We start from the raw sequence: 25,493 nt of genomic DNA on the forward strand, positions 1-25,493 counted from the left end.
CAAATACTCAAGATGACACTGAAGTGCAGACATTCAACTTTACTTCAAAGAGCTTTACAAAAGTATCACACTCAGTGCTTTTGAATTGAATTAATTGAAATTTTTATACACTGTTGACAGGGGATTTCTAAAAACCACCCTGTAATTCTTCAGCTAAGACACCTGAGTTAGAAAACACAAAGACTGCAGTCGTTTTTTACACGCGTGGGAAGCAACGAATGCACCTTGCGAACTGCGAACTTTTATTTTATACATGTGCGTGTGTGTGTGTGTGTGTGTGTGATATATGCAACACTTTAAATTAACCGGTTTTAGTGATGCTTGCATCATTGGAGAAGATGAACCCCTGCCAATGTACTGTTGCAGCTGGTAATGAAGAGTTGTCATATGTCTGAACAAAGCCTGCAACACCTCTTCTTCTCTTTGTTCTAACTTAAATTTTTCTCTGCTTATTGCCATTTTATTTCCTCTGCAGTGTTGACTGATATCAAGGATGGATATTCTGGACGTTGTGGACGAAGACGAGATGGCACTTGAGGGATCAAACATTACATCCATCGTTTTAAACACCAGCCTAGATGGTGTATCCAATGTCACCAACATTACCTTTTTCCCTTACTATCAGCACTCTCTGTATGTGGCTGCCATCTACACCCTGGCTTACTCCTTCATCTTTCTGCTGTGTATGGTGGGTAACATCCTGGTGTGTCTCATCGTACTGGAAAACCGTTGTATGCGCACGGTCACCAACCTCTTCATCCTCAACCTGGCTATCAGTGACCTGCTGGTGGGGATCTTCTGCATCCCTACAACACTGGTGGACAACCTCATCACAGGTAATACTGAGCTTGTGACTAATGTACATGCAGTCGTATCATTGTTAATTTGGACCTGAGTGCAGATGTGCATTTCAATTCAGTGCAATGTACCATTTGGATGCATAGCATAATCTCAGAGTATTCCAATAAGCAAATGGGTCATTCCATTTTAAATCACAGGCCTTATTCTCGATCTTCTCTGATTTGCAAAAGAGTTTGAACATATAGCTAATACATATGAAGCTAAAATTTTAGCTTTATATGTTTACTTGATTTGAAAAATACTCAGCTGACCAACATTTCAGGCCTTTTTTTCCACACAACAATGTCTGAGGCAATGTTTGAAAGTAATTTTCATTGGTCTTTCTTACAATCAAAATTCTATGATTTAGAGCAGATTAATTTAAAAAAAATATCTCGATGTTACTAGTGAAAATTTCTGAAAAGTACAGTTATACAGTGGTCCCTCGTTTATCGCGGGAGTTACGTTCTAAAAATAACCCGTAAGTGCCTTTGATGGTGCAAAATGTTTCATTGACATTGTTGGGTTTGTTGGGAAGAAAACTTACAAACATACAGTACAGCACTTCAGAGTCGCACTGCTAGCGATCAAAGATTTATGTAAATTTGAGAAGCTGAATGCATTCTGTACTGTACTGTACAGGAGAGACGGCATGAGATTGACTGACAATGGTCTACGGCCAAAAGGACGCAGAACACAATGTGCTGTAAAAACAAAACAAAAAAACAAAAAACATGCAAAATTGCACAAAAAAAAAATGAGTGAAACAGCGAGGCCGTTATAGCGGTCCCTTGTTATAGCGAGGGACCGCTGTATTTGCAATTTTGTGAAATAATACTATACATCATTCAGAAATTGTCTTTAGTTGTCATCACACACAAAAAAATGAGTACATGCATCAAAACGTTTACCCATCTGGAACAACCCTGACATCTTACAACACAATAATATGACAAACGTCGCAGATTAGGGTTGTTAAGGAATTAAATACTTGGAACGTATATTCAAAGTAATAGACTTTTATCCATTTGGCAGAAGAATATTAGAATATGAGATTAACCAGAATAGATTTTTATACTATCAATAGTTTAATAAAAGAGTTTAAAAAAAGGCATTTAAGCAAAATCAAGTCAAACTACAAACAGGTGTGGTGCAATTCCTTAATTTCAAAACCCCCACATTACTGTCTAAAAGATACAGAACACTCAAAAATAGATGAATCAATATCCCTTCTATTGTGAAATCTATCAGTCAACTTCTGGCCTCAGAAATGCTTAAAAACCTTTAAAATGACCTATCTACAATTAATTCAATACAGAATCCTGCATAGAGTCAGGTCAGTGGTTGTCCAGGATTGGTTTTGTGTCATCTAACACCTGCTCACATGGTCAAAGCAATTTGCCTACAATTACATCCACCGTCTGTCTCTGGTGGAGGCGACAAATAAAGTTTACTCCTGTTTGAGTAACATTTGCAGTCCCTAACTGTTTCAGAAAATCACGGAGTTTTCACGTCTTCCACTTTCACCCAGTAGGAAGGGGACTGTGTGCCACAGGAAGTCTCGGTCTAAATGGTAGATTCTGAAATAGAGAAGGCTTTCAGTAGCTGCCGTGCACGGCCCACTTTATAACAACTCTATATGAGCAATGGTCTGGAGATACAGGTGTCAGTGGCGAAAAGCTTAAACAGCTGTGCTGCTGTGATAACAGGATGCAGCAGTCAGAGAAGTCGCATCAAATCTGTCGTGCACTCTCTGGAAAAAGTGATGTTGTCCTTGAAAACCAGAATCCTGTAAACAATACTGTCATCTTTTTAGTTCACTGAAGCAAAAACTTTACATGAAAATACCGTCACACTTTCTAATCCTTAATATCTCTTTTTTATTACCAAGAAATGTGGTGACATTTTACCTGATTTTAAAAAAAAAAAAGGGAAAAAAGAACAAACTGTGAAAACATAATTTTCCTTACTCTGCTTACTTTAGAAAATATTCACAGAGGACACATAACAAGTAAGATTGAATAATTCATACAAGTCATAACAATATATGACCTCCAATCACATTCCCTGGATGCCATGCTCACTTTTCTTAGTCCTCACACAAACAGACAGGACGTTCAAGTGTCAGCAATAATGATTTCACAGCATTACTGCAGGTGCTGGCATTCATCGACTTTAATTAAGTTATGTTATCTTTATAAAAAGAAAGAGAGCCAAAGGAATGTCAGGCGTTGTGTGGAGGCGAGGAAGAAGGAACCCAAACGCAGGACTCGCAGGTAGGTGAAGACTGGTGAAGGTTTATTATAAGGAGTGGATGAACAGAGGGTAAATGGACACTGACTGGCTGGATCACTGAATGGCTGACTGAACTGAGAGAACACACGAGAAGGACAACATCACACGAACATCAATGACACGACAAAGAACTGGTGAAACCGAGGAACTTAAATACACAGGTTGAATGATGGCAATGATTGGAAACAGGTGAGTACAGGGCTGAACATAATCTGACTAATGACACAAGAGACAAGCTGACACGGGGAAAACAAAACAGGAAGTGAGAACATTGATGTGGCAACATAACCTAAATGTGACAAAACTGAAAACACTGGGTCACCGACCCAGGGACCCTGACAGTACCCCCCCTTCAAAGGCCGGCACCCAACGGCCAAAAGAGAAAAAGACCAGAACAGGGCGAGCGGAGGGGGCCCTGGACGGAGGGACGGAGTCCACATAGAGACAGTTCAGGTGGGCGGAACAGGCTGACAGGTGGACCAAGGAGCAGACTCAGATAAAACGGTCCTAGAGTGAGCAGGCCTAGGGTTTGCATACACACGGACTGTAACAGATTTATCGGAGATTGCTCTGGCCTTTCTGCCATCACCATTTACAGTCTTTAGTTGAATAGTCTCCGGAGGTGTTGAAGTGCGGGGATTGTCCTTAATGAATCCCAGCTCAGAGGGAGCAGAGCAGAAAAAGTCTTCCCAGTCCAGTCCACTCCCCATGAATCAGAAGTGTACTGTGCGTTTTAAGGGAGTAATCAGATGAAGGGTGTTGCTGAAAATGGTCCACATTATGGCGGCGTGTGCGCCGCTTTCTCCGGGAAGAGGAAGCGGCCGGGGTAAACAGCTGAGCCTCTGGCGCGGTAGCCTCCGTTGAGCCAAGGTGGGAGGCGTAGCCGCTGTGCCGTGGCAAAGGTGGAGGTCCGGCGAATGAGGCGGCGGGTGTGTGAGCGAGGAGCGGAGCGGCGAGAGAGGGAGCGGCCGAAGCCCGGCGTGAAACGTCCACTCTCCGCGGCAAATGCTCCGGTGCAGGTGAGGCAGCAGGTGGGGGAACGCGGCATCTCCGAGGCCCGCCCAGAGCCAGGCGAGTCCCCTCGAAGACGTGCTCTCTCTCCGTGAAGAGCCGCTGTTTTCCCCTGAGCTCCTCTGCCCAACGGGAAAGTGCTGCCTCCTGCCGCTCGTAGAGGTCCGAGTCCGCTGGGTTCCAATCGTGTCTTCGTGGCACAGGTCGTGTCATTCTGTCGTTGTGTGGAGGCGAGGAAGAAATGGTAAATGGCCTGCATTTGTATAGCGCTTTTCTAGTCCATAGGACCCCAAAGCGCTTTACACTACATTCAGTCATTCACCCATCCACACACACATTCACACACTGGCGATGGCAAGCTACATTGTAGCCACAGCTGCCCTGGGGCGCACTGACAGAGGCGAGGCTGCCGGACACAGGCGCCACCGGGCCCTCTGACCACCACCAGTAGGCAAACACGGGGTTAGTATCTTGCCCAAGGATATTTGGCATGCAGCCAGGAGGCAGCCTGGGATCGAACCACCGACCTTCTGATTAGTGGCTGACCTGCTCTGCCACCTGAGCCACCCCATGAAGGAACCCAAACGCAGGACTCGCAGGTAGGTGAAGACTGGTGAAGGTTTATTATAAGGGGTGGATGAACAGAGGGTGAACGAACACTGACTGGCTGGATCACTGAATGGCTGACTGAACTGAGAGAACACACGGGAAGGACAACATCACACGAACATCAATGACACGACAAAGAACTGGTGAAACCGAGGAACTTAAATACACAGGTTGAATGATGGCAATGACTGGAAACAGGTGAGTACAGGGCTGAACATAATCTGACTAATGAGAGACAAGAGACAAGCTGACACGGGGAAAAAAACAGGAAGTGAGAACATTGATGTGGCAACATAACCTAAATGTGACAAAACTGAAAACACTGGGTCACCGACCCAGGAACCCTGACAAGGAAGCTGCATGAAGCCCATAATTATCCTCTTAATTCAGATAATTGCAACAAAAGATGCAAACTGCAGAATGTCATTGATAGGTTTGTAGCATAAATCTATTTGCTGGAACGTTAAGGAAAATTTAATTACACAGCAAAGCAAGACACGAGTAGGCAAATTTCTTTATGTTTCTCGTGCACGGGAGAGAACTGGACAAATGCCGTCCCTTCGCTTGACCCCGTAACACTACTCTTTTATTGAGGTTACATGAATATACATAGGTTCATTAACATATGACGTTTACATACAAACAAAGAGTACTTTGCCTGTGCGTTGTGTAAGTATGTGTGTGCGTGTGCGTGTGTGGGGTCAAGATGTGACCCTGTGAAGACTCCCCAAAGCTGGTGCCAGGAGTCTAGCGGTCCATCTAAACAAAAGGCTCTTAGCCTAAAACTGACATAGCTACGTTTATCCTACCATAAAACAATAAGACAAGGTACGACCTCTCCCATGCTCCCAGGATGTAGGTGTGAATGCCAGAACACTCTGGAATGCACACAAAGCCTTTGCAGACTATTAAGGATCACACATCCTATCACTACACAATCGATTATACACCTCTAAGCATATATGGTTAAATATTTCTAAGCATAAATGACAATAAACAATACAAATCTAACAGTCATCAGTCGTCATTACAGTGCCTAACAAAGCCTGTAACTGTGAGAGCTGACTGAGACGTATTTCATGCTTTGCACATTTACTGTATTAGCCAAAATCTAATTTTTTAGTCATCTGATATTATACTGCTTCTTAGTGCTAATACAAATCCACACACTGCATCTTCAGTATGATCAGGAAAGAACTGAACAGAGGGAGCATGTTTTGTGTGTTTGATAAATCACAAAAACATCAAAGTTCTGTTCCTGATTTCAGAATACATAAGCCAAAAACAACATTCCCAAAATCCTATTAGTCATCTTTGTTGACTGACAGACACAAAGACATAAACCAATATAATAAATCAATGACTGCTGCACTCAAAGGCTGTTTCAAGGCAAAACAACAACACCCAGTTTCACAGCAAACAGTTTCCATCGTATCTTCAGTCAGCTGCAGCAGACATTCCCAGTCACCAACTCATCAGCACATCAGCCTGTTGGACAAAATTTCTATCCTCAAACTTTCACCACTGATATTTACAGGATGTCTTTGATCGATATGTGAAACAGGCAGGGTATATTGCTTGCACAACATCAACAAATGCCTAGTAAAGACCTAAAGAGAATTCCTAGAATAACACCACACAAGTTCAAATGGAAAAACTCATGCTGGATATCTATACTGATATGGGCTGGGTAATGTCTTAGGGATGAAGGGATGTCACACTGTTTGATGGAAATTAAAATTATCAACCTACAGAGGGCTGAATTCAGAGAAAGACAGAAATTCAGAGTGAAAAAATGAAACATTGGGCTTGTTCATGCTACTGAAATTTTACTCAGTAGTTTGTATGTGTGCTTGTATACATGCCTGAAAACGTTGGAGCATTATCATAATGAGATGACAGATGGTGTCAAAGAGGATCTGCTTGCATATTTGAACCAGGGCATCACTGAGCTACTTGACGGATAGAGCGAAACTAAATGTCCAAGAGGTGCTCTGTTGGATTTATGTCAGGCAACATTCCAGTCCTGCCGATGTGTTAAGGACCTTCTAAAGCCTTGTCCAGGTCTCCAGGAGTAGCTGGCTGTCTCCTAGAATCTCCTCCAAGCACTTAAGATGGTGCTGAGAGATACAGCAAACCTACTGATAATGTATTTGCTGGAATTTTGTATTGTGTCACATGTTAATGTACCATCCCAGGAGTTGGGCTACCTGCACATCCTCTACTTAACTCACCAGATCAATATCCCAGAAGTTTAACAGACCTGTTGCTATGCTCTGATTTAAAAAGTGTTTCTTTCACACTGAGAACACTTCCAGCTGTGTTGCTTCCTGAATAGAAGTACCCCTTAATGTTGAGACAGAACAAATTTGAGATGTGAATGTGATGCAAATCGCAGTTACATGAGTACTTCTTGAAGATTAATTTTACGAATAGCTTCAGTGGTTTGGATTTGCTTGTACTCATCTGACAGATAAATTGTGTTAACATGTTTCTTATGTTGGAATGAGGCAAAGTTAGATTATTCAGTTTGTCAATAATTCACAGTACATTTAAAAATCACTACATACTGTAGCAGCCAATCGGAAAGCATGAAGACAAGGTATCACCACATTATGGCTCTAATATGAAAAGGTAAATTGTTCCAGTTTAGTGGAGCTTTAGTGCAATTTATTGTTTTAATTCATCCAGCCACACATACACGCAAAAAACAAGAGCTAATCCAAGTTCCTAACTTGATAATTTGTGAAAAAAGGTTCAAGGACACTATTGAAAAACGTAAACAAGGGCAACTGAAAGTTGAATACATCAGGTATCTTTTTACATTTAGAAATTTAAATTGAAACTATTTTTCTGTCATTGGACTCATTTGTCATTTGCACCATACTGCATGACTCTACGAATGACTGATGTCTAGCTAAATGAAACCAACGATTAAAAAGAAAAATCTCTTTCAGTTCACTTTCAATGCTCTTTTTCTTTCATGAAACCGACCGTGAACTACTACTGGTAAAGTTTTTCAGCCGGTTGACAGTTTTTGCTTGACTAAAGAAATATGTGTTTAATTTGATTTCCTCTTTTCCTCGATATGAGTCACACATCAATTATAATTTACTGCTTTCCCTGTAGTTGAAGGTCATGACTTTGGAGTCCATGAAGTGGAGCTTTAAGTGTCTGTCTGCTCTTGTAACATTTATAGGATTGCAGCCAAATTACGAACAACCTTATTTCTTCTTTACACAATCAGAAAGGTTGTACTATCCGGAGCGTTGTCTCATCTTGGCTTTTCCAAATGGCTCCTCATAGATTGGCTTTTGGGTCGAAGCTATACTATGGGTATATGGATCTGTGGATATATGGATATGTGGTATGGGATCTCCACTAAACTTTGTGGGGGGGAAAGTCACAGCAGTTAAAGGTAATGATATTTGGATCACTATCATTCTATCCCCTGACTAAGTCATTGAAAACTACTGAAAGGCATATTTAAATAACTCCTTAATGCTACCGTATTTTCCGCACTATAAGGCGCTTAAAATCCTTTAGTTTTCTCAAAAATTGACAGTGCACCTTATAATTTGGCTACTGTTGTCGGGAGCCTCGCAGAGTAATCTGGGTCCAAAACTGAGGATGAATGCTAACTTTTAGCACTCGATAAAAGTTAGCGTGAGGGTTCCCGATGGTTAGAGACAAATGCAATCATATGGCAGGATGCTGTAAACAGACCAAACTTCAGTCAGGAGAACAACTGAGATAATCCATCCACAATACGAGGTTAGTCATTAATATACTGCAACAGCAAGGGAATAGAGCAGCTGCGAGAGAATTCAACAGTAATGAATCAAACTTCTGAAGTGGGGGAAGCAAGAAGAATGAATTAAGTAAAGTTTGACCTTTCTGACTGTTTTGTTTCGCTTAATGTGCCTTATAATCTGGTGCGCCTTATGGTCCGAAAAATACGGTACATTCAGCTAACTGTCTTTAATGTACTACCAAAATGTTGCAAGATATCCTATAAGATCAGCTGGTTTCCAATAACAAATGGCAGAGACTGGGATGGCTCAGGTGACTGTGGAGAGGATATAAAGCCATATTTTACATAGGTTTAGTGATAAAATGTATTTTGTTTTGCTTTATTGAAAGTTGGCTCGTTTTATTCTGCAATATAAAATATTAATTGGAAATGATCTATTTTCTTGTTACCAGCAACATTGTTCACAATGTTAAAAGACACCAGAATGTCTGCCATGAACTTATCATCTTTCAATATCTTTTTCTTTTTTTTTTTTCTTTCATGGCTCTTCCTGCTGTGCACCCAAGACTGTGGCCTAACTTTCCATCGGGAAGGAGGCAGAAGAAAGAGAAAACAAATGAATAGTTCAAAGGAAAGAATGCCCCAAATTGGGGAGATTCCAGTTTGCGCAGAGCTAATATTATCTCAGGAGGGCTTGGCACAATGTCCATGTCCTTTTACAGACATGGCAGATTCATACAGGATTAATTCACAAACAACCTCAACAATTATTACAAAATCTCCAAACATTATATTTTTAGTCCAGACAGAATGGGCCATATGGAGCAGAAGGAAGTGAAACATGAGGAAAGAGAGGTGAGAGAAGAATACAGAAGGTGGCCACAAGTGATGATACTGGATGCAAAAGCCATGACTGGACTCAGCTGTGTTATTTTTGTTTCAAGCATCATATCCAGATCATTAAATCCCAGCTGTTCAGGTTTCTCATGTAGGACCAGCTTGTCTTTACTTCACCCAGTCAAACAGAAAATGTGTTATCCTTTAAAGGTTACAGATATCTAAAATCTGAGGTTCTCGGAAAATGAATTAGTACAAAGTACCAAAAATTTTACCCTAGGTGTGCATTTAAAAGCCAATGCTAATGAACCAAATACTAGACTGTGTCATTAGCATTAAAACATACAGTTTAACAGGATGAGAACATAAAATGACACCATCTAACAATGCCACGAGGATCACTGTGGAAAAGGATTTGTACCATGACAGACTGTAAGGCATTGGTAAATGATGGTGAAGGTTATGCACAGTTTATACTAGAGCTGTATGTGTTTGCCTCTGTGGCCCTAAATCTAATAAGGAGCCCATGGGTAGAAAGCAAGCATCAAACTCCAGCACCTAGAAATGAAGTTAAGCTTAAGTTTTATAAGGAAAATCTATGGTCTCACATCTGTAGCGGACTCTTGAATCTAAGCTTCACATCACTTTTGCTTTCCAAGCTGTGAAGCTGTTTGTGTCACTAGTCTAGTCCAATCATCTTTCTCCAGGCCTCCTTCAAGTCAATAAGCATGCACGCCACATAGCTTAAATCTCACTGTGAACCTCTCATTTCCCTTTGCAGACACCTTCTGCTACCCCCCTCCTCCCCATCAGCACCTTTTATCACTCAGGCTCCATCAACAGCATCTAGACTCTGGGGGGGGTCCTGCTCTATCACCCTATCACTGCTGAGATGGGCCATCAGAGTCTAACCACAAAATACCTCTAAAACCTCTAATCTAAATTCTGTACATCAATAAATCATGTAAATCTCTTTTTAATGACCTCGCCTTATTGAAATGAAGCTATCAGCAAACAGCCAAACCCAGCTATTCCAGCTGGTTTTAAAATTTATACAATCCCAATCAATAATAGACACATTTTAAAATGCTCAGTGGGTTAGCTTGACCAAAACTGTACAGGATTTATTTTACTTTATTTTTGAAACACACGTGTTTGGATTTTGTTGAGGTTTAAAGTTAGAAGCTAGTTAGCTAGTAGTACTTTGATCGACATCTTTAGCTAGTAGCTATCTTCAAGAGTTAAGAGTCAGCTATGTAACTATGTAGACTATCTGAGAAGTCCCATTTTGGGGAGTACATTTGGGGGGGTATTAATCATCAATTAGCAAGCATATGTCTATGTGTTTCAGCCAAACAGTTGAGTGTAATTAGCTAACCTAGCTTGCTAGTGTGGACCTTCCAACTTTTAATACCCAGCAGTTAGCATGAAGGAGAAGGATAGATATGGTGGGAAATCCAGATTTTGAATACCCACTGGTAAGTTATTATTAATAATTTCCCTTGAATTTTAAACTTTTATGATTTTATGCAAAATTCATATGTATTTCATTTATTAGATTGAGCAATGATAGGTTCCCTATGTCCCTAAACAATAAGAAAACTTGATGAAAAGCTCAGTGATAAAAAACAAAAAAGTTTTTATTGTTCTCATTCACTTTTTGAACAAACTGAAAATGAGAGCACAGTTAAAAAGAAAAAAGGCTCATTTTTAATAGAATCTGTGGGTAACAATTCATTTTTTTAGGAAATTCAAAATTATCTTAAAATAGGCTTATGTTCTTAAATTGTTAATTCAGAAAAAATACCTTAATATATAATTAAATAACTAAAAAACAAGCCTAGTGCTCTTTCTGATACAAGTCTCTTCTGTTCTGTCAGTGAAGGCTCTGTGGGATCCAATTGGAAACAAACAGGAGGCAGTAATTGTTAAAGTTGTGTGTACACATGCATGCGCAGTGTTGGGAAGGTTACTTTTAAAATGTATTCCATTACAGATTACAGAATACATGCCCCAAAATGTATTCTGTAACGTATTCCGTTACGTTACTCAATGACAGTAACGTATTCTGAATACTTTGGATTACTTAATATATTATCATGCTTTTTACAACTACGTGAATGTACTATTGCTGTGTGATTTACCATTACTGAAGGTCCGCGGCTCCGAACCTTAGTAAAGGGACCTCTGACTAATACGGCCGAAAAATAGCTTTACTTTGTTGTGTGGGTCAACTTTTCTTGGGAGAGACAGAGAGAGGCGTTGAAAGGCTGCTCCAACGGAACTTATTGTTTTCGGAGGAAAACACGAACACATTGTACAGTCGAGTCTTAATAGCTTACTTACAACTGGGCTCCTCAGGCACTCTTCTTGGCTGCAGTGGTTATTATTATATTTACATGCTTCCAGCTCCCGTTTTTTCTCGATGACTGCTCGTACCTTTCCATTATCCTTTTTTCTCCCACCTCTTGCTCACAGACACATAACGGGTATGGCAGTCCATTCTCCCTGCAACACGGACTACACTGCCCATAAGGCTACATTCTTTAGAGCTATGCTTGTAGAATTCTGCCTGTTAGCTTAGCACAACAACAACAACAAAAAGGTGCTCTCTCACCCAGGAAACACAGTAGCGAGAGAGAGAGGGCGTCGCCCTGTAACCATGGCAACCGTAACGCTGCCGCCTGGAACAACAGAACGTAGCTGTCAAACAAAACCCAAACAGTCCTGACCCGCCACAATATGAAACAGGAAAGTACCGCAGTGTAATCCATTTATTTCAACAAAGTAACTGTATTCTGAATACCACCTTTTTAAACGGTAACTGTAACGGAATACAGTTACTCATATTTTGTATTCTAAATACGTAACAGCGGTACATGTATTCCGTTACTCCCCAACACTGTGCGTGCGTGATGAACCATGGAGCAAAAGTAATATTAATTCAAGAATACATTGAGAGTAAATCTTGATTGTATTTTCAGTGCAATGTGCACAAAATAAAAACAAAAAGAACCCAGCTGTATTTTGATGGAGCACCCTTTGATGGCATTTCTCATTTTTCATTTTCAGAAAATATTTACTTTTATTTTGCTTTAACCAGAACTTCAGCCTGTGCCCGCCGGGCTTTCTCACACTTTTTTTTATGCACATTTGCGCCTATCTTAAACTGTTTATTTCTAACCATATAGTCTACATAAACATAAAATTGTAGCAGGTGAAATATCACATCATCACTTATATCTGCCTTAGAGCACTGTGCTCTATGCAGTCTCTGTAGATTCTGTTCCTATATCATGTAAAAAGGACTAATTAATTACATTGCATCATTTCCTTCAATGAAATATGTCTTCATTACTTCATAACTCACTGTTAACACAGTATTTCTATATTAAAGTAGTATTAAAGTGATCATAGCAAGTCTTACAGGGTTTATGTTACACCTTCAAATGTATTGTTGCTTCTTTTATGAGTACTGAATGTTGTTCTTTTATTCTGGAAATTTGTATAACAGCTGCTTTTAATTACAAAAGAGTATAAAGCGTTAGATATCCTCCTTCATCTGTTGATTACTTGGTGAAAAGATTGTTTCACCTCTGTTATGGTATTCACACATCTCAAGAGATGCTGTCTGGCTTAGCATCAGAAATTCACAAATCTGTGATGCCTGTGGCATAAACATACATTCTGATGCACTCATTTCTATTCTTGTCCATTCTGATCACTTCCAATGAAAACTTCGACATCACTAACTCTGCCACCTCAAGCTCGGCCTCCTCTCTTTTTGTCAGTGCCACTGTCTGCAAACCATACATCATTGCTCTTAGCCTAAACTGGAAATAAAATTGGGAGAATGAAATTTGTGATCAAAATTGGTCTATTCCTGACACATATCCAAAAGGATGTTTCACTAGTGATGAAATAAATGTTCTTGTTGTTTTTTCAGAGCCCATTTAGATGGCCGTGTAAGGACAGGAAGAGGTCTGTGTTAATATTCAGTTTGTCCCTTTTATTGTTCAAGTTTGTTATGGTCTATATTAGGTCTTTATTGTGGCCTTCAGTTTTACTTCAGGGTGTCCTGTAGCTTCTTGCTTCCATATCTGTCCTCTAAAGAAATAACAAGTGACAGAGCTAATTAATGAAGGACATATTTCACATGTTTTTCAGACACATTATTTTCTGAGACTGGGGTGAAAATTAAGCCACCCCCACCAAAGAATCCATGGTTGCACAGACTTCCACAGATTCTCAAGGTTGTTATCATGATCATCTTCCACTGAGTCATTATATCTGAGTTGCTATAGCAACACTGTAACAATACAGATTATCCTTCACACCACAGTCCTCACACAGAAATAGTACACTGTAAAAATTGATATAAAAACCATGTAAAATCCCTACATAAATGTATAGTAAACCCCAAAACACAATTTTTCTGTTTCAATCACAGTGAACTTTTGTAAACTATTAAACAGAATGTTTTTGTTATATTTACAACATCAATGTGTGATTATAATCAAATTTATTTGTTAAAACTACAAATATTGGGAACAAAAACAGTGAAATACTTTAATACTCATAACAAAACAATTATGTTAATTTGACATGCAAATATTGTAAAAACTATAGTTTTAGTCAGTTGTTTTTAAAAATACACGAATTATATGTAAGTCACTTAACAAGTTTATACTGTAGGCCTGCAACGGACCTACTTTTAACATTATTCATGAAATTATGCAAATTCAGGTATATATGTCATTGTGAACTTGAGAGGTTACTTCTCTATTTATAGGTGTAACACCCGTCCCACGTTCTATTGAGAGGGGCCCTGGGTTCCTGTTGTTACTTTCCTATTGATACTCCCTTTTTAATGCTTATGGTATTAAATATGCAATAAAACTACACTATATCGAAATAAATTACACACAAGCAGGTTAATTATAAAGTTAACTCCACTTTAGTGAATGCTTAATTAACAACACAAAAGAAAATAAGTAAAATCAATAAAGTTTGTTAAACAATGGTAAGGTATCTACCTCAACAGAAACAAAATAATCAAATAATATTGTGGGAAAAGTTTTTGTTTTTCATAAGCATTTCACTTTAAGCACATAGCAGTATGCTGTGAATCAACGTAAACCAACAGCGAGTATGTTGTCCGTGCAGCCTAGTGTGACTCAGTGTCTGTCCTCTGTGTTTTATACTATGAGAGATTGAGCCCCTCCTGTAGTGGTTTGGTTGCAATGGTGTGTGACAGTGACTCTGATGATGCATTATTAAAACAATGACCTGGGGCCTCATTTACAAAACAGCACATGGGACCATACTAGAAGTGTATATGTGCACAGAGACTAAAATCTGTGTGTCAAAGGATAATCAGGTTTATATAAACTGCAGACAATTCCCCTTTATAAATTAAATGCATATGTGGATCCCTATTTCACGCTCGGCATGGCATTTAACCATAAAAAGACTTTGCAAAGCACCTTGTGAATGGAGATGCATAGCAATGAGCCTGCTGATCGATGGGTCTTTAGTCCTCTAGCAGTGTCCACCACCAAACAGCAAGATGCAAGTTTTACTGCGGGTTTTATTTTTAAATTTTACAGCAGTCTGATTATTTCACAAGATGCTGAATTGATAGCAGCAATCAACATTTTCTTTTCATTCCGTCTGATTCCTGGGGGTCTTCTTTCTAATATTGTAGGGTCTTTACCTTGCGATATAGAATTTAAAGCACCTCGAGGCAACAGTTGTTGTGATTTGACACTATGTAAATAAATTTGAACTGAACAGAATGGAATTGGCTGAACTTGTCTCATGATATGATAATGAGGATGAACCATGCTATTGATGTCATTGTCTTTATTTTAGGGCTGCTCACAATCATTTAAATGTACAGATGGTGAAGTGACAAAAGGTGGAACGTGTGGGTGGCAGCTCAGTGAGCTCTGTGCAAGAACCATCGGGAGAATACAGTAAAGAATTGCCATTATTATAATTATTATTATCATACAACTCCAACTCCATCCACAATTCCAAAGTTGGGACCCGAATCGCAACACAACTGAAAACATATAAGTGTTTAAATTGAGCCATTTTGCTATACAAAATGCCAGCTCATGGTAGCATCACACAGTAGGGACCATGCCATCTTCTTTTAACAACAATCCATTCAATTCAATCAGTACTGTAGGATTCTAGCTGCTCTGTCTGGACTGCAGGCAGGTCAGTTCAACACCCGGACTCATCTTATATGAGGCGATGCTGCTGCAATAGCTGTAGAATGAAGTTTAGTGTTCTGGGTGGGAGCATATGTTGCTCTAAAACCTTTATATACAGTACCTTTCATCACTGATGGTGCCTTTCCAGATGTGCAAGCTGTGGTTTTCATAGACACTGATGCACCCCCATACCATCAGACATGCAGGGTTTTGAAATCTGCTGATAACAGACAGTCCCTCTCCTCTTTTGTTTGGAGGACGTGACATTTGTGTTCTCCAAAACGAATTTAAAAATTTTGATTCGTCTGACAGCAGAACGGTTTCCAACTTTGTCTCAGTCCATTTTAAATGAGCTCTGGTCCAGAGAAGAAGTTTCATTCTGTATGTTGAATCTAGGGCGATTGGTTTCTGGTGTTGATTATTAAATGACCCGAGGAAAAAGTGATAAATGATGAACTTATGTTAAGAGGTCTGATGGAGAAGCCAGTGAACCCCTAAATTCACAATAAAAATCCTTTCTAGGCATTTCACAATGCTGACTGGAGTTTCTTTTATATTTTGTCCTCTGTCGCACCTTTTTGTCCCTAAGGGTTTTTTTCTTACAAAATCTTTTGTTTGTGTTTTCTTGTTTTTAGCACTTTGGGATTTTCAGCCTATAAGCTCTAATGATCATTCTTACACAAGGATTCTTAGCCACAGCAAGTTTCTGCAGGGAGAAAATGCCGCTTTGCTTGAACTCAGAAATTTCACCTGCTTATTTGTCCTGCAGAAATTACATACAATGCTGGAAAAGTATCAACATTATTATGCACTGTTGTAATCCATAATCATATAGAGGTATTTAGCACCTCACACGTCCTCTGCCTGATGGTGTGCAATGGAGTGAGGAAGGTACAGTATTATTTGACATGAAATGTTTGCCTATAGAGCTGCAATTTTCCAACACCCCGAGGTCACTGTCAATTGATTTCAAATTTTTTCAGCACACCAACCCACTGCTACAATCCCATCGCGCTCAATTCGAGCAATTTACCGTTCATCATAGAAAAGAAATTGGGAGGCTATAGTCACGCTCTCAGCTGTGTTTGAAGACTCTGTTTCTGCTGCCGCTGAAAAATGAAACAATCACCGTGAAGCGGAAGGAAGAAAAATGTGAACGGATACGTCTTCCATTCTAAATGCCACGTCTCACTTTGTGTGTCTACTGTCGTTTGACAACAAAGACATGGCATTGTCCAAGATTGTACAGCATGAAGTCTAAAAACTGATTGCCAACCTCAATTTTCTTCCTGCAGCAATATAATCAGACTGATGTTAAGGATTTCTAAAATCACTGGGACAGTTATTTCCTTGTATTGTCAATGATGTTGCTTTCTTAACAGGTTGGCCCTTCTCCAACACTGTGTGTAAGATGAGCGGCTTTGTGCAGGGCGTGTCAGTGTCTGCATCAGTCTTCACCCTTGTGGCTATTGCTGTTGAAAGGTAAGTGCACATTGTTCTTTGGTTCTTGATGGAATATAACACAATAACAGTGAAATAATTAATGGACAAATATATAAAAATTCTAATAATAATTCTAGTGGTGCAATGTTTGCTCTATTCCTGTTTCATTTTAGAACAATACTATTTACTAACAGCAGCGGACAAATATACACCTTTGGCCTATTGATGGTATGAAAAGTGTATCAAATTGAGCTGATATCTTCCATTAAATGTGAAATTGTCTCAGTTTAAGTATTTGATGCATTTTCTGTGTTATAGCCTACTGTGAATAAAATGTGAGATTTGCAAGTCACTGCGTTCAGTTTTATTTTTACATTTTACAGAGGACCCGAACCTTTCTGGGAACGCCGTTGTTTTTATTTATACATTTAAGTTGGACAGTCCAACCAGCCATACCCAGACTGACAAAAACCCAAAATATTTAACAGCTTTATTTTGTCACTTATTGCTAAGATCACTCTAGGAACTTGCAACCAACATTAATGCAAGGATGTGCAGTCAACTTGTGATCCTGTTGCCTTTGAAATCTGTTTTGTTTTTTTGTTTTTTGAAAATGAAGATCAGATCTGCATCCACTCATATTCATTTGTCATCTTCAGCGTGACCTTGGTGCATTAAGACAACAACAAAATGGCAAGCAGACGCAGTCAGTCTGATAATAGGTCTGTGACTGAATGGAGTTAAGTTCAAAATGACATAAAATCTGTCTGATAATACATCAATTAACGGTTATAAATCAGCAAAAATTGAGATGAGTGTTGTCATCTACATTCACAGAAATTCAAATTAGCTACTCCAACTAGAATCCAACTAAAATGACATACATATGAAAAAGAAGTTCCTCCTCAATGATGCAGTTTCTGCAGGAGAGCAACTGAACTGCAATATTAAATGGACACTGCTTTTAGGACAACCTTGATTTCATATAGAAATAACCAGAATGCAACCAGTAGTCAGCCAGTTGAGTCAAGTCCCATATTGCAGAGAGATGTGTCTTTTGCTATTTTGCACAGACTAATGCAAAATGTGCAAATGCAATACACAGTCTGTCTGTGTTTTTAAATTAAACACTAATTATTTGCAAACCTTTGCCAGTTTGACAAAGACTGCAGTCGGTAAAAGTCAGACCGCAAGTGTTTGAGACAGGTTGCCTACTACCTTGGAATAGAAAGTTTTTGGCCAGAAGTTGAAAGTATTGCATGCTCTACCTCTAGGAAATCATTTCATACCTAAAACTACTTTTTAACAAACATGAAAAAATTCAATGCAATTGATATACAACCACAGACTTTTTACATAGGAATGACACATCGGAAACAATTTACACTTTTTCTTTTCTTCTTCCTGTAAAACAGTTGTGATGTAATGGATTTATCTCACAGGGTTAAAAAAAAATTAATTAAACAAGTTATGATATTTATCTCTGAAAACCCACAAGTTTATTTCATTAATTCATAACAATGCTTCTTTTGTTTCCTTGTCCCCTGCAGGTTTCGCTGTATTGTGTACCCACTACGACCCAAGCTGACGGTGTTCGTTGCCAAATTAGCCATCGTCTCGATCTGGGTGTTAGCTGTGGCCTTCATGTGTCCTGCTGTAGTTGCCCTGACTGTGGAGAAAGTCCCTTTCCATTACATGATATATAATAACAACTTCAATCAGACATTGCCCTTGTACACCTGCTACGAAAACCTTGCCAACCCTCGGATGAGAAATGTCTACACAGTGGTTTTGTTTGCACACATCTACCTGCTGCCCCTCACAGTAATCTCACTGATGTACATAAGCATTGGAGTCAAACTGTGTTCTTCTGTGTTTGCAAACAAGGAGCCGCACCTGGCCAATGTTACAGTCCAGGAAGGAAGCAGGAGACACGCTCATCCGAGGGTATCGAGGAAAAAGATAAAGGTGATAAAGATGCTCATTCTGGTAGCTTTGCTTTTCATGTTGTCCTGGTTGCCTCTCTGGACCCTCATGATGATAACAGACTATGCAGACTTGGATGGGAACCAGCTAGACCTTCTGACCAGCTACATCTTCCCCTTCGCACACTGGCTAGCTTTCTCGAACTCCAGCGTCAACCCCATCATCTATGGCTACTACAGTGAGAATTTTAAGAGGGGCTTCGAGGCGATATGCAAGTCCAAGCCTTTTTGTTGCATTGTGCAGAGCCAGCTGTGGAGCAGAATTGTTGGGTGGAGGAGGAAAAGAAGGTCTGTGCAAGCACCTTGTGAAGGTACTGTTTCTAGAGAAGTTGTTAATCACAACCATTTTGTGTTGGGACTAAGAAATCGAGTCCATAATGACAACAAGTTGAATGACACGGCTGAGGTGAATAGGAGTGCAAGAGTCGAGAGTGCGGTGGTCCACTCGGGAAGGGCGCTTACGGATCAAGAGTTAGAAATGACTGCTGTCAATAAGAAAAGCAGTAATGAAGAAGAATCAGAAAAAGTTAGTTCACTGGCAATTTCACCGTATCAGGTGTGGGATAACTGAATAATTACAGTGTTAGCAAGAGAAACCCGAAACAAAGCCATACTGTTACACTACCGCCCCATGAAGGACACAGTCATTAACTATCTGATGTCACAGGTTAAATATGGTTACACTTTAAAATGATGGTTAGAGAGTACACATGTTAATTTTCTACAATTAAAATAAGTTTTAGGAGTTGAAATGAAAATAACAGTATGACTAACTAACCCTTCTAACACTCCATAAACCAAAGACAATCTGACTATATTGGTCACTTTCATATTATTTTCCTGTATCTGAACCACAAACATCCAATAAGGTAAGCAGGTCCTGTCGTCTGTCCTCGCCCTGCTACCAAAAGGTTTGGCTGATCACGTGTGGAGCCACAAAGACGTGTGACCACATCAAAAGATAACAATGCCAGTATTTATGCAGGCTAAATATACAGACCTAATTTAAGATCCATGCACGATCTTTGCCGTCATAAGGCTTGGTCGGTATTTTGTCTCTATTTATTTGAAATAAGAATTAGACTAATAGCCTTTTTTCTGTCTGTGTATCTCATTATCCAGCCTTTGTGCTGAGCACACAAAGACATTTTTGTTACAAAAAAAGTTTTTCAGCTCTTCATTGCACTTTGTACACTTAGCCTGTTTATCCCAAAACTGATATGGCACAACAGCCAAATATTAGTCATCTGATAAAACAACCAGAGTGAAAATTAACATGTTTAAACAAACCACTATGAGCCTTATTAATAGAAACACCCCCCAAAAATATTGGAAGATAAACTAAGACAGATTAGATATTGTGTTAGCCTTTGTATTCAATCATCTGGCAGTTAATATAGCTCAGCTTTGCGTCTTGTGATATGAAATTTGTTCCACGTAGCCTAGGGTTTTGTGTAAACAGTACATGAGAATAAAACATTACATTATCTTGATAGATCGCATCAAATGGAGGGAAAAGTGTAGCATAAAGGATGCTGCATAGGCGCCAGTGAATGATTATGAATGACAACCTACACCACAAAATATCTAAAACACTTCATCAGTGTATTAGTTTTGCACCTCTTAGCAAACGTGAATATTTTAATGGAAGACATCCAGCAGTCACTGAAAAACTGCCTTTAAAGAACAATCGAAACGCTACCTCCACAATCATGCAAATGTACAAATGTAAGCAAATTCAGATTCATACTGGAAGCTACTGGTCAACTACCTCAAACTCATTAATACTATGAAACTTCTAAAACATTTAAGTGGCATAAAATGATGAATAAAAAAAGCACAAATACCATTTAATAATTTCATTCTAATATGCTGAAGTTCTTTCTATTCATTAGAAAGTCATTACAAATATTTTCCAATCAGTGGTTAGTCTTGGTGATTGATGCCAGTAAAGCTGATAAAGATGGAGCGTGTATCTCGTAATGTGCTAAAAACCACGGTTATGCTTAAAAAAACTACTTTGCATCACAGGAGACAAAAGGAAAAGGAAAAAAAAGCTGCTTGCACGCCCCCACACACACCACAGCCAATTACTGTGTGTAGGTAGGTGTGAATGTTAGATTGTCGAGGCTGACAGTGGTGATCGTGGATGAATCAGTATCAAAGGCTCTAATCAGCTGCCTTTGAAACAAATGGAAGTTGTTAAAATTACAGGGTAACCTTAGAACGTCCACAAATTAAGTGAAATAATATGAAGTGAATGTGATATTAAATGAAACCACAGATATATTGAGGGAGGAGGAAGATGATACTGACAGAGTTTGAAGAACTAAAATGAAATCACACAAGTGGAACAGAAAACGAGTTCTAGAAATGGTACTAATCACAATTTGCGCAACATCTGAAGTAAAACAACAGAGAGAGAGAGATACCGCCAATGTGGATGACAAAAGTACCCAACATGCATTTCTTTGCACATGGTTTGGTTTCTCTAAAATGCAGCAATTAAAGAGGAGGAGCTCCCCCAAAAAACTCATGAATGGGCCAGATTCATATTTACATTTTTCTTACAGGGAAACTGAATACAGAGTGATGCAGTGTTGCTGCAATCACAGCAAACCTCTCGCCACAGCATTGCAGTCAGTTGCTTTATTACAAATGCAGCATTACTCTCGTTTTGCCTTTTCGTGCTAGATGTTTATATAGGAACGAACAGCATAAAACAAAATGTGAATGTGAGATGTGCTAACTTTAGTTTCCTGCTGTTATCTGCTCCAGAACAAATAACTTAATGGTGTTATGATTACAGTTTTTGGCTGTGGCCATTATTTAAAAATGATTACTTGCTCAAAATAGCATTTCTGTTTTTCTTGGGGGAAAGCTGGTATTTCTTCTGAAAATATAGATTTCAGTTTAAAGGGGATTTCCACTGATTTTTTTACGCACAGAAAGTAGCTAGAAGAAATTGGCTTTGTAAGCTAAAAATGACCTTAAGTTGAAAAATATACATATGTCCTTTGTAACCACAAAAATTGTTGGTTGCCCATTCATTGCAATGAATGTTGCCAAGAGTTAAGGCAACCAGCTGGTTGAGTTTGAGTGTTCAAAACCCTCAGCCTCAACCAACTCAGGGTTCAGTATCTTGCCCGAGGAACCTTCGACACATGGGCTGGAGGAGCCAGAAATCAAACCCCCAACCTTTTGATTGGTAGATGACCTACTCTACCACCAGCTGTTGCTCAGATGTTAAAGCAAGTCAAACATGTGGGAACCAACCTGTCTCCAAACAACTGCAGTCTTGCAGATTGGCTAAGGTTTGCAAATAACTGGTGTCTGATTTTTTAACTTAGACAATATGTTACAATCAGTTTGCATCGGTCTGCAGACTCATCTGCAACCCGTGTGCAACCCGCCTCTTTGAAGTAGGGGACTTGGCTCAGTTGGTTGCCATGTGGTTATATTCTGGTTGCTCTGCTATTTAAAAGTGTCTATGTCACTTTACATGTAAATTTCTGTTCTGTCATCAATACATCAATCTTCTTTCATTATCTTTGTCCTGACTGAATTATATTTTTGGCAGATATGTTTGGAAAGAGAGCATAAAGCTAAAATATGAGCAGAACTTTTTTCCCCCATGTTATATGGAAAAAACAAACATTACTAAAATCACTGGATCCCCTTTAAACACTGTGCAGTCACAACACGTAAGATTATGTAAGAACACATATAGTTTAATAGTGATTCCTCACTCATTATTTTCCAGTTTGCAAGCAACTGTTAAAATCACCAGCAAAGTTGATGATAAAGTTTACTAATAGGAGTAAATTAAAGTGAGAATTTACTGGCGAAGTTGTGATGTGCAGCCTCAGACGTCCTCACTAAAGCATCATGGGGCTAATAAGCTGTAAGCTTATAGCTGAGGTTTTTGTGTGTGATATTCGGCATCACTTTAACAAAGATTTTGGGTAACTCAAAGGTTGTTACATTAATGTGACTTATAAAAATTATTTTAAAAACTTTTACAAACCAATCAGATTTCATTTCAACACAAACTTTTTTCTTACTGTTACTAAGTCAAGCACTTAATTTCATGACTCAGAACATATGTTGTTATCCAGTGTTAATACCTTGTAATATCTAGTGTTGTTTTTAGAATAGAGGTGCTTGGTTACAGACTGTGATATATTAAAAAATACCACTGTTAAATCCTTCAGATGACGGTCTGATCTGAAAAGAATGTATTTTAGAGCAACGTATTTAACTAGTAAATATGCAAGCGTTGTGATCCTCCACAGCAAGAAAGATATCACCATTATTATAGAAATATATGGATGAAAACATGTGTGCTTGTACAAATGTTGTCCCCAGGAGCCTGAACCAAAGAGCAGCATGCAACATAAGGATAGTTTATCTTTACACATGCTGTACTGTGCAAAGGTTCGGGTAAAATAAGGATGTTATGTTTCGACTTCCCTAGATCTTTAAGACATCATCATCACCAAACATCATCTCTTCACTACACTTAAAATGGACATCATTACTGTGTCATCACGTTTCTTTAATGAGAAGTGGATCCGACTGAGAAGACAAGGACACTTCACTCATACGGTAGCAAACTCTTCATCACAAGGTAATCAGGGCCTAAATTACACTGTGCTTTATCTTGAACATCATGATGAATTATTTCACACTCAAAACAAGGGATTGAGACCATAAAGTCTTCAGGAAAGTGTTTACTAGATATTAATTAAAGCGAGCGATAGGGTCCCTAACTTGACGACTTGTTTTATGCAATTGGATTTCTTTTCTGCAATCAAAGATGTCGTCTCCTGCTGGCCATTTAAAAGAATGTACTACAGTTCTGTGCAAAGGAACATTTCTCACAACCCCATGATTCAAAAGCTTGTAGAACCACCTTTAGCAGCAATAAAGTAACTGAATTAAAGCAAGTACTGTATTTTACAGACCATAAGGCGCACCAGATTATAAGGTGCACTGCTCATACAAAAGGCGCATTAAGTGAAACAAAACAGTCAGATAAGCCAAACTTTACTCATTCTTCTTGCTTCCTCCACTTCTGTACCATTGATTCATTAATGTTGAATTCTCTCACAGCTACTGTTGTTGCATTATATTAATGACTAACCTCATATTGTGGATCTTTTATCTCAGTTGTTCTCCTGACTAAGGTTTGTTCTGTTTACAGCATCCCACCATATGATTGCATTTGTCGCTAACCATTGGGAACCCTCACAGGGCTCGCAAAATTTCAAAATCCCTGGTAGCCCTTCGGGCAGGGACTCTTCAGTTTTTGGTAGCCCAAAATAAATTTAAGTAGCCCGAATAAGAAAGAGAGCAATTTTTTGATTGATGTTTTGTTTCCTGTTTTGTTTCCGTTACAATATTATACATTAAAGTATAATATTGTAACGGAAACAAAACATTAATCAAAAAATTGTTGAAACACAAATTACAACACTGTATAAAAATTACAGTCATCAACTCAAAGCAAAAAACAAGCGCAAATTCAAACGCGATTTCAATATGTCACATATTGACAGTGGCTCACCGATGACAATGACATAATTACATTTCCAAAAGAATGCAAAAGCATTGACATATATTTTTCCTTCCTATGACAGCCCGACGGGCAGGGCAGAGATAGATTTTGGTAGCCCGACTGGAAAAATCGCTAGCCCCGGGACGTCGGGCTAGCGATTTTGTGAGCCCTGCCTCACGTTAACTTTTTATTGAGAGGAAAAAAGTTAGCTTTCATTCTATAGCTTCACTGTATTGGTTATGCTAACCTTGCTATATCGTTAGCGATCACATAGCACATCATTATATACCAGCTAGTCCAACTTCAGTAACCCTACAAAAGTCAATGCTGTTTGGTTTTCTGTCTTCATTTATGTTAGAAGTGATAGCAGAGCTGTACATTTTGTTTTTTTCACAAATCTCTCAGTCAGAACATGGTCTATCACAGTGGTTCCCAAACTTTTTTTGCTAGGCCCCCTTTGTTTTACAAGAAAAATGTTCGCCCCCCCCCCCCCCGGCACGCTCACGCACGAACACATCCTCCAACCACACACACCCATATTTTGCACCATTGCGGTTTATTTCACACCTCAAACATTTAGTGAACAATTAAGCAAATACAAGTAATCTGCAATAAATTACAGGTAGTAAGAAAATAAACTACTAACTCTTTTACACTACGTCCGCACCTACACGGGTATTTTTGAAAACGCAGCTGTTTCGTGCACACGTAAACGGCGTTTCGAATCACCGAAAACGGAGATTTTTAAATCTCCTTTTTTGCGTTTATGTGTGGACGAGGAATACAGAGTTCCTCACGCAACGTCAAAGGTATGTGCCTTTATTCACGTCACGCTGTGCGCCACGTTATTGTAATTATTTTACATGTAGTTGTTTTTTTCCTGTGTAATAATATTCAACATTGCTATCAATACATTTTTCAATCCCTCTGCAAAA

At 39.1% G+C, this 25,493-nt stretch overlaps 1 protein-coding gene across 1 annotated transcript; it reads left to right on the plus strand.

The window, feature by feature from the left end:
• The first annotated feature begins 493 nt into the window (after positions 1 to 493).
• Positions 494 to 19,569, plus strand: npffr1l2 (neuropeptide FF receptor 1 like 2). The gene is made up of 3 exons (XM_085367852.1): positions 494 to 836; positions 16,953 to 17,052; positions 18,564 to 19,569. The coding sequence occupies exons 1-3, from the start codon at positions 494 to 496 to the stop codon at positions 19,567 to 19,569; spliced, it is 1,449 nt and encodes a 482-aa protein (XP_085223978.1).
• Positions 19,570 to 25,493: the final 5,924 nt, after the last annotated feature.

The sequence above is a fragment of the Diplotaxodon limnothrissa genome, linkage group LG12 (assembly GCF_057381915.1).
Source record: "Diplotaxodon limnothrissa isolate DT_005_m linkage group LG12, D_limnothrissa_male_GT1.1, whole genome shotgun sequence".
Lineage (NCBI taxonomy): Eukaryota > Metazoa > Chordata > Actinopteri > Cichliformes > Cichlidae > Diplotaxodon > Diplotaxodon limnothrissa.